Source organism: Pararge aegeria, chromosome 10, assembly GCF_905163445.1.
Source record: "Pararge aegeria chromosome 10, ilParAegt1.1, whole genome shotgun sequence".
NCBI lineage: Eukaryota > Metazoa > Arthropoda > Insecta > Lepidoptera > Nymphalidae > Pararge > Pararge aegeria.
The window spans coordinates 10,112,242-10,130,168 of NC_053189.1; the positions used below are offsets into that span (position 1 = coordinate 10,112,242).

Consider the following 17,927-nt stretch of genomic DNA (forward strand, 5'->3'; position numbering starts at 1 on the left):
TACTTCTTTCATGAGAGGACGCCAGAGCCCAAAATGGGACATAAATAAAACTGACTTTGATGTAAGCAACCCAAAGGAGTTTAAGAATAAGCGTTTTTCGAATAATGGACTAGCTGTAAAAAATATTTTTATTTGGAAAACGCGCGATGCCGTGCCGACGCGACTCTTTCCGTGTGTTAGGTTTATGTAGAAAAAGGACATCTTAATCCATTGGATTTGTATTAATGTATCATTGTAAATATTAGCTTGAGCATCATTAGTTTTAAGTTATACAGATCTGGCATTGTAGCTATGTATTATAACTTATGAATTATTGACGGATGGAAGCAGGTACGAAGGATTATCATGACGAATGTAGTTTTGTTATCACCAACCGACTTTACTTTTCTGGACTTTAATGTTTATCTCCGTCCACGAGCGAAATCACAGGATACAGGTAATATAGAAATTATCTGCTTAGGCGATGTAACAGAAGTTCCTGAGCCAAGTGATTAAAAAAAAAATATTAATACTTAATTAAGTATTAGCTATTCAAACGTTTAGCTACTTTATATACGAGTATCTAGAACAAGAGAGTCAAACTACAAATAGATTAAATAATAACACTGAACGAGTTTGTGCAAACTGCCAACACTTGTGTCCATCTTATGGAAAACAAAATTTATGTCCTGCGGAAAGACGATAACATGAAAGTTGGAAAGGCTGGATGAAGATGCAGAAGCGCATACTTGTGACCACGCCTACGTCGATAATATTACACGTGATTTGACGTGATTAATTTAAATCTCTTCTTAAATTCGAGACAACTAAGTGGACCTAGAAGCCATACTCAGCGATTCATTAAGTAGTAATTATTTGACACGTAATTAACGAATGAGATTACAGAAAGCAATCCACAAAAGTATACAACGTAATAAAATTCTTACAACGTAATATGTTCCTATGAGAAAACCGTCTGCTATCGCAAATGTAATCAAACCACCACGTTAATGTGATATGATATAAATTAAAGGTAATTTAAGCTGACGACGTGTTAGTTAATAAACAAATGATTTCTCTCAATAATGATTGGATATCACATTTTCTATTATACGAGTTTAAATATGTTACGAGCAAAGTGATCGGGCATCATTTAGTATCTTCGTCGTGCTATAGGTATGAATAGAAGGTAAGCAAAGGCTGGTTAGTGATGATGCAGTCTGAGATGGTAACGGGCTAACCTGTTTGGGGTGTGGCAGGGGGTTTGGGTTTAATATAAATTAAACCCAAACCCCTTGGTGTTTTCTACGCGACATCGTACTGGCACGCCGTATCGCTTAGCGCCATTTCTTCGGTAGGGTGATAACTTGCCACGGCCAAATTACCAATCAGAGTGTGTGTTACTTGTTAAGAAGGGTGTAGTAAAGTAGTCTACTAACGTTGGCCGTCCTGAAGCGAATTCGTGTGTCGTTTAGTGCATTCAACCTTTTCATTGTGGGAGGACACCCGTGCCATGTAGGGGGGCCTACCGGCCGGATGGGCTGATGTGATGATGATGATTAGTGCATTCAAGCGGAATATTCTATTATGTAAACTTCTTGAGCCACATTAACCTTGCGAGTGGCATGCGCAGCCTATTAACTACCTAGTGCTGGGCATAGACCCACAACTCTTAAAGATTATATTGGCAGTTTAATTTCGCCTTTGCTTTATGAAAAATGCCCGATGAACACCTTGTCCCGCAACATATCCAATGCGATATCATCGAAAACGTTTTCGTTATTAATTATTTCACACCTGCAGTTAGAGTACGCTTAGTTATGTGAGTGACAAACTAACACGCGACGCGCATACAAATAGCTCAAGTACGCTCTATTTGGCCCTGCCCCTTTTCAGTGGTTCCCATAACACCAATACGAATATTTAGACATCCGGCTTACAATTTGGCAGTATATAATTATTTATAAAATTTTCACATATTGACGGTTAGTTAGTAATTTTTATTCATGGAATGTGAACAATTGTTATTGATGTTAATAAAAAACAAACTTACCATTGCGTGAAACATCTAGTTCAACTAAATTCTCAAAATTCTGTATATCTGGTGGCAGCTTGTGAATTTCATTATCACTAAGCCCTAGTCGCCTCAGTCGATGGAGTCTGAAGAAATTCTGAAACAAGCAAATTAGTTTATAGTTAACAATTGAAATAGAAAAAATGTTTACATATGCTATAAAAAACGTCTTAGCTATCCCTAGAGGCATGGAAAAATATATAATATAATAAATGATTCAACATGAAGGTAGTATGTATTCACTCCTGTCTCTTCAGATTCTGCTGACCCAAGTATATCTGGAAAAATGTTTGGAAAATGTACATTTAGTTTCTGGGTAGTGTTACTTTTCCATTACAACGGATTGATGTTTGTACAAAAAAAAGTGAAAATAAGTAATAAAACTGAGAGTACAAAACCAAAAGGACAAATCTATGCTATATTCATTTGAACTTAAATAGCTTAGAAATTTCAACAGTAAAAAGTATGTCCACCTGGCTAGTTATTTATAAGTATTGATTAGACACCCTAAGTAGCATTATGCTTTAAAAAAAAGGGTTGTTTCACTGAAATGGGGAAATGACAACAATTAAACAATTATTATAATACAATTCTTTATTCAATGAATAAAGATAGAATGCTAAATAATATCGAACAATGGCAGTAACTCTGAAATTATGAATATTGGACTTTAATTAAAATGTAACATAATAATTTGAGAAAGATAATATATATAGCTTTGAATATTCCTTTCCCAAACCTTTAATTAAACCAAAATGACCAAATGTATGTGAATAGAAGTAAATAATACTGGTATGGATTTTATCTTAATTTAGTTTTCTTGATAAAATGGTTTTGATGACAAAAACGTAAAAAAAAGGTACTATGGTGGCTGTCTACTATGCTATTTACTCTGCCCAGCAAACACAGACAGAGTAAATAATAGACTCAAATTGCTTCCCATTTTACCAGATTTTCTTCTAGTAATTTAGTAGACAACCTACACAAATGAAAAACAATACAGCTAATTTGTATGTTCAATTCTGAGCTTTAATTTTTTAATGCTGTTTTGTTTATATGCTTTCTGAGCGTGGTGAAGGCTGTGAGTTTAATTTCCACAATCGCAAAATGTTTGTGATGATGAGGAATGATGTGATGAACATGAATGTTTTTCAGTGTCTAGGTGTTATCTGTATATTGTGTAAGTATTTATGTATATTATTCATAAAAATATTCAACAGTAATCTTAGTATCTACAAGACAAGCTATGCTTACTATATGGTGATGTTAGTTTTGTCATAGTATTTATTTATTAATTTTTATCATTATAGCATTCTTCTCTACATTGGTATAATGAGAAGCATGATTATTATTAAGGTAATTTGTGCTACTATTAATCTACCAATGTTTCAACTGCTTTTTTATTCAACTACAAGTAAACTTTTTTGATTGTTGTCCAGGGTTGTTAACAGATGCAATGTTTGCCTTAGTATATTTCTTTATATATTCATTTATATTATTATATCAATCTACCAGACAAAATCTTTCAGACTCTGCAAATCAACTTACTTTTTAGTAATCTGTGCTACTATAATTCTACCAATGTTTAAACTGTTTTTTATTCAACTGCATCTCATCTTGTGATAAGTAATGTTGTCCAGTCTAAGATGGTAGCAGACTAATTTGTTAGAAGTATGGCTTTTATATTTAACCCATACCGCTGATTGGTTAAAGTGTAGCATTGTTCATGGAAGCAACATTTTGCCCGCATATCTTTGTCGGAAGGGCAGTAACAAGCTGAGCCAGGGTCTTCCACCAGACTAAATAGAGACTATTAAGAAATTATAAATTCCCAATTTGCCCCTGCCAGGGATCTGTCTCAAGACCTCTCCCTATTATAAGACAACAGTGCTCACCACTGCTCCGGAGAAGAGCTCTGTTGAAATTTGACTTGGTGGTTTGCTATATAAAACTATAAGTAAGATAGATATATTTGGAGGATGTAACTCTTCAAATATTATGGGCTCCCACTTTATATACAATACCTAATTATACCTGTTAATATATAGTAATTTGGGGTAATACAAGACTGTTTAAATGGGCTTCTTGTTTCATCTTATTTTTTTTACTATGGGCATTTAAAGATATTTATGCTTGCTTTAATGCAGCCAAAACATGATTGATGTGATTTAGGATAGAGATATTAACAGACTGACTGGCAACATAGGCTACTTTATTGAGATGAAATGCATGGTTCCTACAAAACAGATCTAAAATGCTATTCTGTAATTACCTGTTCATGCTGAACGGATTTTGATGATATCAATGTGAATTGTTTGTGATATATTTACAATATGACACATATAATGTAATACATGAACCTGCGGGCAGGCAAAAGTGGTATACATGGATATAATGTGTATGTGCCTTAAAAACAAATTTAAGTTTTAAGTAATTCATTAACAAGTTATCGTGCAAACAAAGGCAGCTTAGCAATAAAAATATATGTTTTCTATTATAAAAAAACATCAACGTCTCAAAACTTGATACTTTGTTACAACAAAAATTAGGCAAGGCAATGTTATTTACATTCGATGATAAGGTGAACGCCCACGTAAGGCTAACATAAAAAAACAATCGAAAACATTACTTGCCTTCGGTAAGTCTCGTATATGGTTTGCATCTAAAAAAAGTTCCTCCAAACTCCTGGAATATCGTAAAATCTCTTCAGGTACTGTTGGCAACGAGCAGTGCCGCTTGTCTACACATTCCACTTGGCGATTACATTTGAACAAAGGTATACATCGAAACATGTTGGACACTACACTTCAATCGAACTATTAATTAGTAAATCACTGTCACGACACATATTTGAGCACTTTACTATTTGTAACACTACTTCAGCATTTTGAAACTGATCAACGACATCAAAATACGCAAAAGTTTATCAAAGCACACCTTTCCTTCGGAAATAAAGCCACAGACTATCAGTGTTACCAGTTAAAAAAATGGCTTAGTGTTAAGGGCTGCCAGGATATGTATTGGATACAAAACGTGTATAATTTGCGTAATTATTGATGCTACTTCTAGGCCACAAATAAATAAATTATATTTTATGATAATTAGGAATTGGAATAGGGAATGAAAAGTAGTTAACTATTTAACTGTTGCAATAAGTAGACCATCTAAACATTATTTAAATGAGTTTAAAAAATAACTAAAACTTGGCTTTTCTCATTTTAATCAATCAGAGTTCATTACAGATTGATGTGCAGCATCACTCAAGCACAAGAAAATAGTAACAAGTCATATCTGTCTAATGTCGTCTAAACTGTCATCCAACGACAGAGTAAGTAGGTATATTATTTAAAGTTAACTGGCAAGTGACATCCAAACAACTGGCAGCACTCAGCTGTAGAAACTGCCAAATTAGTGACCGGTGGAAAAAATTATACAATATACATAAAGTATTAATTAAAGTACTTAATAACGATTTACGATATCATTATGTCATTTAATTTAGGATTCATTGGTGGTGGGAATATGTCCACAGCAATTGCCAGAGGCATAATAAAAAATGGTAAAAATATGTTTAGTGCTATTTAAAATAACCATCATTCTATTTTTTTTATTAGACTTATATCACAATATGATATTTAAACGTGCTACTATTTTTCCATGAAATATATATGTATTATTGCTCTTAAACCTGTCCTAAACCATAAGAACGCAATGTGAAAATTTGTACAGGAGGTTGCAAAAAGATTAATAATTACAATTGTACTATAATATTGTGCGATACAATCTAGCGATCGTTATTAAATTTTCAGATAACCACCCAGTATCAAAGATATGGGTATCAGGGCCACGATTACATAATCTTCAACATTGGAAGGATTGGGGTGCTAATGTGACAACAAATAGTGGCGAGTTAGTAATACAATGTGATGTTGTGTTCATCGGAGTAAAACCTGGTGTATTAAGTGAAGCTATAAATGACTGTTTGCCTACTGTAACACCTTCTTCCAAAAATGTATTATTTATTTCCATGTTGGCAGGAACTCCTATTGAACAAGTGCATAAGGTATCTATAGTTTTCTTTCAATGTTTACAAAGGTTCACAGTTTCTTGTGTGCAATAGGTGTCACTTAAAATAAGATTTTTGAAATGTCTTTTGTTACAGTAAATTATGTCGAAAGATAAGATTCTTTGTGTTATATCCTGTACAATCATGGTTTGTTTAAATAAAAGAACTAAAATAAAAATGAAAATATCTAATAATAGTAGACATGTGAGAGAACAGGGGACGCCAGATTAACGGAGGTCCCCTGGTTTGTTGATAAACTCAAATGTTGTAAAGATAGTAGATAGTTTAGTGTCTTAGTACTTATCACCATCACAAATCAATTCACCAAATAGAATGTAGATAAAAAATCATTCAAAATTCTTTCCAGGTTCTGAAACAATTGCCCATAATATCAAATGTGATCCGTATACTGCCCAACATACCAATGACAGTAGGTGCTGGATCCTGTATATATGCAATAGACAATAGCATAACACAGGAACAGTGCAGGCTACTAGAAAATTTATTGCAAGGGTGTGGAGTTGTAGAAAAGATTCCTGAAAAACTTATGGACTCTCTGGGTGTCCTCACAGGGTGTGGTCCTGCTTTTGTGAGTATTAATAAAACAATAATAATTTGTCATTTTATATTTTATCACAGGATGAAATGTGCCAAAATACTAAGAATTGGGTACAAGAAATAGTCTGTGTAACCTATGCCCACAAGCAAGCAAAAATAAAAATAGGTAACAACTATTATCAGTTTCAGAAATTTAATATTAATTGTATAAAAAAAAAAAATCGTAACTAACATAACACTTATTCAGCAAATACAAAATATTGTATCATTGTCTATTGTTGCTACTTAGTACTATAACCTTTTTCTCATAACAAATGAAATGAAATGTATGACAAAAAATATGTATTGACACAGAAATAACAAAAACAGGATTAAATTTAGGAGTGAGGAGGTACAGATGTGATTAATTTGAAGCTCCATGTGAAGGCAGTAATATATATATGCTGTATGGAGAGTATATATTTGTGCAAACTCTCAGTTATCATCATCATCATCATCCTCAGCCTGTTAATGTCCCACCTGTGGGCACAGGGCTACTCTCGCAATAAAGAGAGTGTTAAAGATCAGGCTGTTCTAATATGCCATGCAGGTTGGTGGGCTTTAATGATTAATATCCCAAACTCAGGGCTGGTAAAGATAATTCTTTATCAGAAGAACTTTATACCTAAAAATTCATGACCCAAACCAGCAACCAAACTCAAACCATGTGATCCATAGCTGAACATGTTAACTACAAGCCAACAAGACAGTTTCTCTAAATTCACAGACATGCTTCACACTAATATTATTCGTTGGTCTATAGATATGTAGGCATTCTCGGCTAGTGTATCACAATTCGATTAGCACCTGCTTAGAGAGTTTAGTAGTTACTCAAAGCCACACCTTGAAAGTACCTTTTTTATAACTTTTATGATCATCATCCCCACATTATCCACCCTCTACAGAGCATGATTCTCTTCACAGAATTAGAAGGGTTAAGGCTGTAGTCCATTACTGGTCCAGTGCAGATTGGTAGGCGTCACGCAACATTAAAAATATTATGGAGTACTCTCAGACATATTTATTCAATGTTCACCTACAAATTTTTAAATTTTTTAGTTTTGTTTAAAACTTTGGTACCTAAAAATACAATTTTTATTTTTCAGATATACATAGTAATAGAAGCTCTTGCGGACGGCGCAGTCAAGGAAGGTGTACCTCGTGCAATGGCGTTAAGGCATGCTGCTCAGATGGTGGCCGGTAGCGGTCAAATGGTACTGCAGAGTGGAAAGCATCCCGGCTTGTTGAAGGATGAAGTTTGTTCACCCGGTGGGTGCACCATTTGTGGTGTCACTGCTCTAGAGAATGGAAAATTGAGGTAAATTTAACATTTTTCAAATGCTTCGGCTGATTAATCATTTTTGATCCGGGCCCTAGTTGCTAGTCTTTAGTTTTTTTTTTTATTTGCTAAACTAAAAAAAAATATATTTCAACAAAAGGATACATGTTAAAACAGTACTTTTTGTATATAGCTATTTTATATATTTCTTATTCTTTGGACGGTACTCGGTAGTTTTAAATACAAATTCCGATTTTGTATTGTTGATAAATAAACCATTCAATACCAATTGATTGGTTTATTTATCTTACTGAAAATGCTTTAATGCCGACATTCTCACTTATAGAAAAGAATAAATTTAATAAAAAAGAACTGTAAAGTTTGATATATCGCTTTTTGATAATGCTTCTCAATTATGAATTTACTTGTAACACTAAATACAGAATCTGACATTAATCAGTAATCAACACCTATTCAGTAACTTTTGAGATAATTATTAGTTTATAAATTTATACAAAACAGCTTTAAATATTATTATTATTATTATAAACAGAAATCTGCAAAAAAGATTTAATATTTAATTAATTTTCTAAGCCAAAGCTTAGAAAATTCCATCTCAGATAGGAGATCTTAGAAGATCTTTCCACACCCTTATTTTGCACTAGCTGTTGCCCGCGACTTTGTCTGCGTTTGATTTTGTTTTTTGACGTGGCATTCAATTTAGTTGTATTTCTAAAAAAAAAAAGTATTCAGTATCCCTAAGCCTTAAATGAAGGGTCTGCGTCGGTCCGCTGAGGAGTTATGTCCTGTATCTCCAACCGCATTCATCAGATCTTCACAGTTTGGGCAAAATTAAACACATATTATTTTGTACCTCTATAGTACAAAAATAATTATTTTAATCGGTTATAATTTCTCGGAGTTATGGTGTAAAATCGTCAAACACTTTCATCCCCTCTCCCAAAGGAACCGAGCTTAATGTCGGGATAAAAAGTATCCAATATTACTTCTAACACTTCCAAGAATATGTGTACAAAGTTTTATGAGGATCGGTTCAGTAGTTTTTGCGTGAAAGCGTAACAAACAAACTTACATTGACATTTATAACATTAGTAGGGATTAGTAGGGATGTTGTTTCGTTATTTGCATATGAAAACCTGATCAAATCCGAGTTACACTCTTACCTAAGAGCAGATAGAGAACTCAGTGATCCTATACGGATACCTCCTTTTTTCCCCTATAGCAAAATTAAAATTAAATCTGTGTTTTTCAGAGCCACAATGATCAACGCCATCGAAGCGGCTGTAGAGAAAACTAGAGAAATGGGAAAGAAGTAAATATTACGACATTGGGTAATTTTATTTTTGCAAGTGATTATTAACCCTTTGTCTATGTCTAGATCTTAATTGAAACGTTACCGAATTTTAAAATTCGTATTTTTTTTAAGGTTTTTTATTTCAATCACATGACTGCAATTATACGTCTTCAATACTCGATATCTTACTCGTGTAGCGAGGTATTCGTGAAGCATTAAAGAAAAACTGCAAATAACGTAAGGAATAAAAATATATTATAACCTTTTCTCAATGAGCAGCATGACTAACTTTGTTTGTAGATTTTTTTGCTGATAACTAAACTATGCTCATTGGCGTGCATAGAAGATATGCACAGGGTATGCAGATAATACAAAATGAAGAAAATCTCCGGTACGAGTTGTAAAAAACTCAAGGATAGGCATTGTAAGAGTTATAAAAAGCCTACCCTCAGGTATTTCTAACTCGTACTGGATATTTTCTTCATTTTATATCATCCGCATACCCTGTGCATACCTTCTATGCACGCCACTGGCTATGCTAGCTGTTATATTAGAGACATGATTATATTTTTCCTGTAGGGTTCACGTCAAGTTCTATTAATCCTAATAACTTCAAAACAAACTTGTTTGGGCAAGTAACAGTGTTTTTTGTATTTTTTTTTATTCAAATAATGTTGGCCCACTTTTATGTACAACTATACAAAATTTCAGGTGAATTTAGTTAGTGAAATAATTGGCTGTGAACGATTGACGAAGTCTTACTATAAGGGATTTTTAACATTTGCAACCCTTAAAACGTGTTTTTGTTTATTTAGTTAAAATACCTAAATTGGCGCAGTGGGCAGCGACCCTGCTTTCTGAGTCCATGGATTCGATTCCCACAACTGGAACTGGAACATGTTTGTGTGATCAACATGAATATTTTTCAGTGTCTGGGTGTTTATCTGTATATTATAAGTATTTATGTGTATCATTCATAAAAATATTATAACCATAACACAAGCTACGCTTACTTTGGGGCTAGATGCCCATGTGTATTGTCGTAGAATATTCATTTATTATTTTATTATTTATTATGTTCAATTATTTCCATGTGAAAAATATTCTGTGAAATAATTGACCGTGAGCGACGGACGAAGTCTTACTAAAGGGTTTTTAACATTTTATGCAACATTTTTTGTTTATTTAGCTAAAAAACCTAAATTAGCTTAATAAATCGTGGTAACCTGACGCTATAAAAGATTTCGTCTCATAAAATAGTTGTTTTGTGGTAATCAGAGTGATCTAGAATCTCCAAAAAGATCAACCATCGAAGTCAAATTAATGGTTTTTTCAGAGTTGGTTGTTTGAGGTAGGCTTCCCCCTTCCCCTTTCCCCCTTTATTTACTTATTTAAAATGATTTTGAGATAAGTCTTACACAATTCGGAATTACATTGGTTCCAGCTATTGATTCACATAAAGTAAAATAATATAATCAAATGGAATCCCAGCTAATTTAATTTTTCTTGTGACATTTATTTAGTTTTGTATCGTAAGTGTTTATTAGTTTTATAATATTTATTAAATGCCGTCAGCTCTCGAATATTTGAAAGTAATTATTATAATATAAATAGGTATATTTTTGTATGACAGAATCTCTAGAAGGTATAACAATCTATTTAACTGTTAAAATGTATCTGTCTATAAGTAGAAATAATTCCCAATTAATATTAATAAAAGTACCATGGCAACATGGTTTAATAGATCTGAGACTAAGTTATAGTATTAATTCCTTCTGAACCAGTATTACATTATGCTCGATACATTAGAAAGGCTGTATGTAGCCAGGGTATGGCGACGATTTTATTAAATATGGTTCGGAATTAATGTTTGAGATCAATATTAATGAATTTTTTAAAAGCCTAAATTAAATTATTTACTTTTTCTTGTTTCATAAAATTAGCGCTTTATTGACCTTCAACATAGGTTTTCTCTACCTACGGTCTTTCTTCTACATGTTACATGTATAGCGACAAATGTATTGTAATAATACCTCATAGTCTTAAAACATGTATTACTATAGGATGATTTTTTAAAATACCAATTTTGTACATCTTTCATAAGATTCACCGATTATAATTTTTGTGACTATTATTCACTTTTACTTTACGCAGATGTGTTAAGCTTAGTTTTTCCACTTGAGTCAGTCTTCTATATCGATCATAATTAGAAGTCGGATATTCAGATGCATATAACCAAAGAAAAATAAATCGCGCTGTTCCTGAAAATCCGTAATTTTCTGGAGGATTTAACTTTTCGTACCTATGGAAGTGATTTTTAACTACGATTTTCCTAATTTAATTTTTAACACTCAAAGAAATAGGTATAAATTCAAATGCGTAGCCAAAAATTAAACTACAGACGCTCTTGAATTAAAATATGATGTATTACGAATAATTACTACTATTAAATAAGTCCCTTTTTTACCTATCTGCACTCAAACCGAGAGATATAATTTCAAGTGTACATACGTACATTTTTATTGTTTTTAATATTTGTTTTACACAATGATGTTTTTTACTACTATGTATGCTATATTTCCTTTTATGACAACGATTTGTAAGCTGTTCTCTCTAAGTTAAACTTAAAATACATGTTATTTTGTTAGTTCTGTTATATTTAGTACGTATTATATCTCTAGAACACAGTTTATCTTAGAAAGTAAATATTTTATTTGAACTCAAATTGTTTACGCTATTTTATTATCAATCCTCTTGAAGATAATTCGAGAAATCTATAAAATCCAGCTTTATAACGTTTTATTGAATGCGTATATAAAAAGATAATTTGTATTAGTATTACATTGGTGGCAATTCTTACGGAAATAGTTTTCCAAAGTAAATTAAATTGGCGTGCCTGAAAATAGTGCTATCCTCTTCTAGGGGGTATAGTTTGAAAAGGACAGACAACACTACTTTAAGAATCTTTTATTTAGTTAATATTCGAAATATAGAATAAATAAATAGGCATATATATACAACAGAATCCGACATAGACGTGCCGCCAAGCGATTCCGTATAAAAATTTTTTCAAGTAGGCCTAATAATAATCACTTTTGAAACGTCAAGTATGTATGTTTGTAGTGACTCTACCATATATATACTATAGAAACCGATTGGCGATATGTTATTACTAATATAAAAATAGTGCAACAAATATAGCAACCGGCGAAGCGGTTGTTTTCACAATTGGATACGAACTGAGTGCCGAGCATTGTTGCCAAAGCACACCGTAAGAGTTGTCATATTGTTAAATCTTGAAGTTGTAATTATTTAGCTAAAGAAACTTGTACTTGTACAATAGATTGTATGGCAATAAAATATGGAAGGTTATATTATTATTTTATATTTGCCATACCCCACAGGTTAGCCCGCTACCATTTTAAGACTGGTTCATAACTTACCACCAGCAGGGCTAGCACAGGTAGGAGACAAAAATTATATCCCCCGATTATATCCCCCGATTATATACCCTGACAAGAGATAGGGAGGGGGTGTCACCCTGCTAAAGCACGGTAACATTGAATAGAAGAGTTTACACCGGTTATTATTACAAATATATTATTTGAATATTATTTCCATAATATAATATATAATTATCTCCCGCCCATGCTAGCCGTGCAAGTCAGATTGAGTGTAGGGCGTGTAGTGAAATAAAAAAATAGAATCAGCACCAATATGTATTATTAATTTAACATTGTTTCTTAATTTAAAATGGAAAACCTTCATATTATGTTAGTTCAAACAATGAAATTGCGAATATTTAACTTTATTTTAAGTGAATAATATTTTATTTGCCAGTAAAACACCAGATGTATACTGGCAACAGCCGATGGCATTATATACTTCATGATCATTAAATGTTGACTTTTAAGAAAACATTATGAACTGTGAACATAATGTATTAATGTGAGTGTGTTAGTGAATAAAACCTTGTAAATAATGTTGATAAACATTGATAATGAATAAATCAATTAGTATATTATTCTTATAGTATTCGGTCAAAATATCAAGTAATCAAAAAATACTTTTTCTAAAACATTTACTCAATATTTACTTTATTTTTATAACTTACATTAATTCATTAAGCACAAAAACTAAATTAATAAATAAAGTGATAATAAAAGCCTATGTGACATATTTTTTATAAATACAAACCAATACATGACAAAGTTATATTATTTCAGTTTTATTTAGTTTCGTAGTGTATTATGTTAACACGAGATTCATTGTGTGGTTAAATAAATGAAATAAAAAAATGAAATCTATTTTTTTATTTTAATTTAAACAAAATTGTTGACACAGCAATTAGAACATAGTAATGACATAACTCTTTTTAATTATGTCTTCAACCTTCCATTTTTTATTGTATTTTAATGGTATTATATCAGAAACATACACATAAAACATTTGTGGGCAAAATTACTTTTTTAAAACTTTTGACAATGATTAAGAATGTAAGCTTTGCCCCGCGATTTCATCCGCCAGTACAGCTATTTAACGTTTCCCAATAAACATGTTATCTAACGTAAAGTAGTTTCCAAAGTTTTATGTATTTACTATTATCAGTAACTAATTTTGCCAACAAACTCTTCAGTGTCATTATTTATTATTATTAATTAGAACGGCCAGTAGCCAGTTACACTATTTAAAAAGAGAACAAAAAAACAAAGCAGTTAACCAATCTTAAAAAAATTGAAAATGTTTTGCAAAATATTTTAAAATGCAAACTACCTACCTGATAAATAATACAATCCAACAGCTTTAATAAATAGAATTTCTACAAAATCAATTACGATTTTTTCTCTTGTATTTTAGGTATTTAAAACACTGCTACACTAAACCATGATTTTTAACCCTCTGCAGCGCACTTTGACTCTTGTACAAGAGTATGTTGGGCCTCATAGTTTATTTAAGTAATAGCTTAACCACTTCGAACTTTCGGTTACAATTAATCGTCATTGGACATGAAAAATTTCCGCGATGACTGTGCCGGCGTAAATGGGTGATACGGATGCACACAAACAGTTTTTTTCGTGAACAGGAAAAGAGACATTCTCCGAGCGAACCCAACGCCAATATCTATACTTTTATGTCTCGGCATTTCCATCATAATTATTTCTTCCTCTTCAGTCTTGAAACAGTTCATTTTCTTTAGCCGGTTTCGAAGTTTAGTCATTTTCGGTTCCGAAAAGCGTAGAGGTTTCCGATGAAATAATGTACCTCCGTTCAGATATCCATTGCGCACGCTTGTCTCTCTATCCAGAAAGGGAGGTTGGTCACTTTGTATTGTTTTCACGTATTTCTTGGTAGTTTCCGCTAGTGTGAATAAAGCAAAGTCTTCTCCACTCATCACTTAGGGTTCGTCACATTGTTAATGCGTAATAGTATGCTTTAATTATGTGTAAAAGGTATTAGAGAATAGATGCTACTTAACTTTGGCATTGATTGAGTGTGACGCGTTGACGCGATAAGATTATTAAGATTAGGTGTTGCGATTACGTCTATGATTTTTAAATTCTATGATTTATTAATGTACACCACGCTTGCTTAATTAGGTACTTTATTAGTTTTCCTTTTTCACGAATTCAATTAGTATAGTTACAGTTTGATTTTTAAGGTTCCAGGCCATTATTTTTATGTCCGTATAGGCACTTATTTGAACTTTTAAATCACAGTTTGTAATTTTATTTTAGCAAACGTTAATTAAATATACTTGTTATATATCCTTTACAAGAATGACCAGCAGTTTTAAGGAAAAACCGACCTACACATAGGTAGGTACCTATATGAGTATTACTAATAAGTCTTTCGAATCATTTTCCGGACTATGGGTATTAGTAATTCGTACGCAATACGGTTATGTATAGAGACTGTGTTGTTCTGTTAGTAGTTAGCATGGTTATCTACGGATTATGACGTAGGTACCCGGTTCGATTCCCGGAGAAGCCTGGCTTCTTGATCAGAATGTAAGTACCAGAACGTCCAACTATCTATACTTATAATAAAACTGTAACTGGAAGATTTCTGTACATTTAATATATTTTGAGAATTTTGACCGGGGGGTACTTTATAGTCGATACTGAGTTCAAAACAGATTTTTATTTAATTTTTTTCTGTCTGTCTGTCTGTCCGGGCATCACGTGAAAACTACTGAACGGATTGAAATATAATTTGGTACAGTGGTAGCTGATATCCCGGGTCAACAGTTTCCTCTGGGAAATGGGATGAATTTTTTTATCAATTTTACATCATATCTCTGTTAAATTTGAACCGATTTTATTAATTCTTTTTTTATTTGACAGTGTATACTACCAAGCATGTATTGTCTAATTTTAATGAAGATCTGATGAATATTGTCGGAGATCAAGGACATAATTCTTCACAGATAACAGCAAGTCGCAAGGCATATGGGACAACGATCTAATGCATGCGTACCATCCTACTAATATTATAAATGCGAAAGTTTGTGAGGATAGATGTATGGATGGATGGATGGATGTATGTATGGATATTTGTTACGCATTAACGCCACAACGAATGAACCGATTTGGCAGAGACACCTACGATATAGTCCGGAATAGCTCATAGGCTTCTTTTTATCCCGGAAAAGCAAACAGCTTCTATAGGATAACATCACTATTTTCTCCGCATTTGTATTTCAAAATCGGAGTTTTAGATGGACGTGGTTTTTTGGATAGGCATAGTTGAAATATTATAAAGCTTTTAAATTTTGTTTTTGCTTTTTTTCGATTTGTAGTAACAATTATTGCTATATAACATCACGCTACTATTATTAATGAGAAATGTTGCAAAAACTTCAAAAAATATCCTTTTTGAGAGATTCTGATCCGTGCGATGCGTGAAGGGTAAACGTTACCCCAAACGACGGAAGTATGTAGTAAGTGTATCGGAATTGTCGGAATTTTTGTTTCTTAAGATCTATAAAACAGTCCGCGACAACACACGACAATTTTTTGAAGTCGACTTATTTGCGAACGAGGTCGCGCGGGTCCGCTAGTGTATAAATAAAACAATAGTACCTATAGGTATAACGGCTGTCTTGTGTAACGTCTATAGGTAGGTTTACCAAGGTCATAGGTGAGTGTACCTATGACAATAATCCCAACTCGAGTTGGAGCAACGTTAAGCATCGAAGCCTTAAAGCCCTCGGCATGGGAGACCAAACTTCTTGGAGACAGTAGTGGCTAATTCATATAATCATCACAAAATTAACCGAAGGGCGCCCACCGGCGGACATAGGTATTATGAATATGTAGTTAGTTCATAATTATACGGTTTTGTGCCGCTAACGTTAAGCGGCTCCTTTGCTACGCGCTTGATGTAGTCTATTCTGCTGCTGCTGCGATTATCAGTGCGGGGTCGCCAGTCCAGCATTTTAGGACCATGGGTTCGCCGAGTTATATGCGCCGCATATTGCCACTTCAGCTTCCGTCTCGTTAAACTATGTCGGTAACTTCTCGATCTCGATCTCTTCATTTCTGACTTGATTACGTAGAGATACTCCGAACATACCTACTCGCAGTCCATATCACCCGATGAAAAATAAATAGGTACATTAACAGTGGCGGTCACTGGGCTTCTTACCAGGGTATGCATATATTGGGAAGATTGGCAAAAACACCAAAAATCCTTCTATACGAGTTATATACTAATTTTAGGGTAGGCAGTGCTTTTGTGAATTTACGAAGTGCACGCCACTGAGTACATAACCCAGAGTGTCTTCTATAAATGTACATCCGTTCAGTAATTTTTGTCTCCTATAAGTGGGTAAGGCTTCGGCTTTCCTATCGTGGAGACCGAGCTGGAGCCCGGCACACACCACTAACTTTGCGAAATTATGTGCGTTCTTAATCTAAGCAATTTAAATATCTTTAAACGGTGAAGGGGAACATCGTGAGGAATCCTGCATGCCTGAGAGTTCTCCGTAACGTTCTCAAAGGCGTGTGAAGTCTGCCAATCCGCACATGGCCAGCTAGATAGACTACGGTGTAAACCCTTCTTATTCTGAGGGGAGGCCAGTGCCCTGTTGTAGGCCGGTAATCTGTTGTTGATTATGATGATAAATGTATTAAATTTCTTTAAAATCCGTTCAGTAGTTTTTGCGTGATACGAACAGGCATTCAAACAACCAAAATTTACAAAATAAGACTATTTAAATAATATCTACTTTGCTTAGGATAATGTTATAATAATAATGTCTTTATTTCAGGCAAAACCCATAGTAATACATTTAAAATAACAATATTAGAGGAAAGAAAAATAAATAAATAACAATATACGATATCGAATTAAAGTTATAGGTACCTACTAATCTAAACTGTTTTTCCCTTTTTAAGAATTAGTATACTACTTATTGTAAAAGCAATTTGAACGCTGAAGCAAAAACAATAGGGTCAAAAAAATACAAGGTTTTAGCCTTGTGCGCATTAGCCATAAGACGCTAGCCGTGCAGCGTCCGATTGAAATTCTTATGCGCATTCTTATTAGAATTGTCATTTATAAGGTTAAAATTTAAAACCTTACCTAACGCGTTCTTTTTTCAAAACTTTCAGAA

The 17,927-nt window shown here is 33.2% G+C and overlaps 2 protein-coding genes across 16 annotated transcripts in view; one reads left to right on the forward strand and one right to left on the reverse strand.

The window, feature by feature from the left end:
* Nucleotides 1-5,003, reverse strand: part of LOC120626713 (protein lap4) — a 130,794-nt gene extending 125,791 nt beyond the window's left edge. For all 15 annotated transcript variants that reach the window (XM_039894353.1, XM_039894350.1, XM_039894348.1 and 12 more), the window contains exons 1-2: nucleotides 4,687-5,003; nucleotides 2,033-2,150 (exon numbers count right to left, since the gene is read on the reverse strand). In XM_039894353.1, coding sequence (XP_039750287.1) covers nucleotides 2,033-2,150; nucleotides 4,687-4,845 — 277 coding nt within the window. In that variant the 5' untranslated portion in view covers nucleotides 4,846-5,003. The remainder of the gene's footprint in view (nucleotides 1-2,032; nucleotides 2,151-4,686) is intronic.
* Nucleotides 5,004-5,433: 430 nt separating this feature from the next.
* On the forward strand, nucleotides 5,434-9,691 carry LOC120626848 (pyrroline-5-carboxylate reductase-like). Its single transcript, XM_039894624.1, has 5 exons — nucleotides 5,434-5,612; nucleotides 5,863-6,116; nucleotides 6,487-6,708; nucleotides 7,823-8,034; nucleotides 9,269-9,691. Exons 1-5 carry the CDS (start codon nucleotides 5,540-5,542, stop codon nucleotides 9,330-9,332), a joined length of 825 nt encoding a protein of 274 aa, XP_039750558.1. The 5' UTR covers nucleotides 5,434-5,539; the 3' UTR covers nucleotides 9,333-9,691.
* The last annotated feature ends 8,236 nt before the right edge of the window (nucleotides 9,692-17,927 follow it).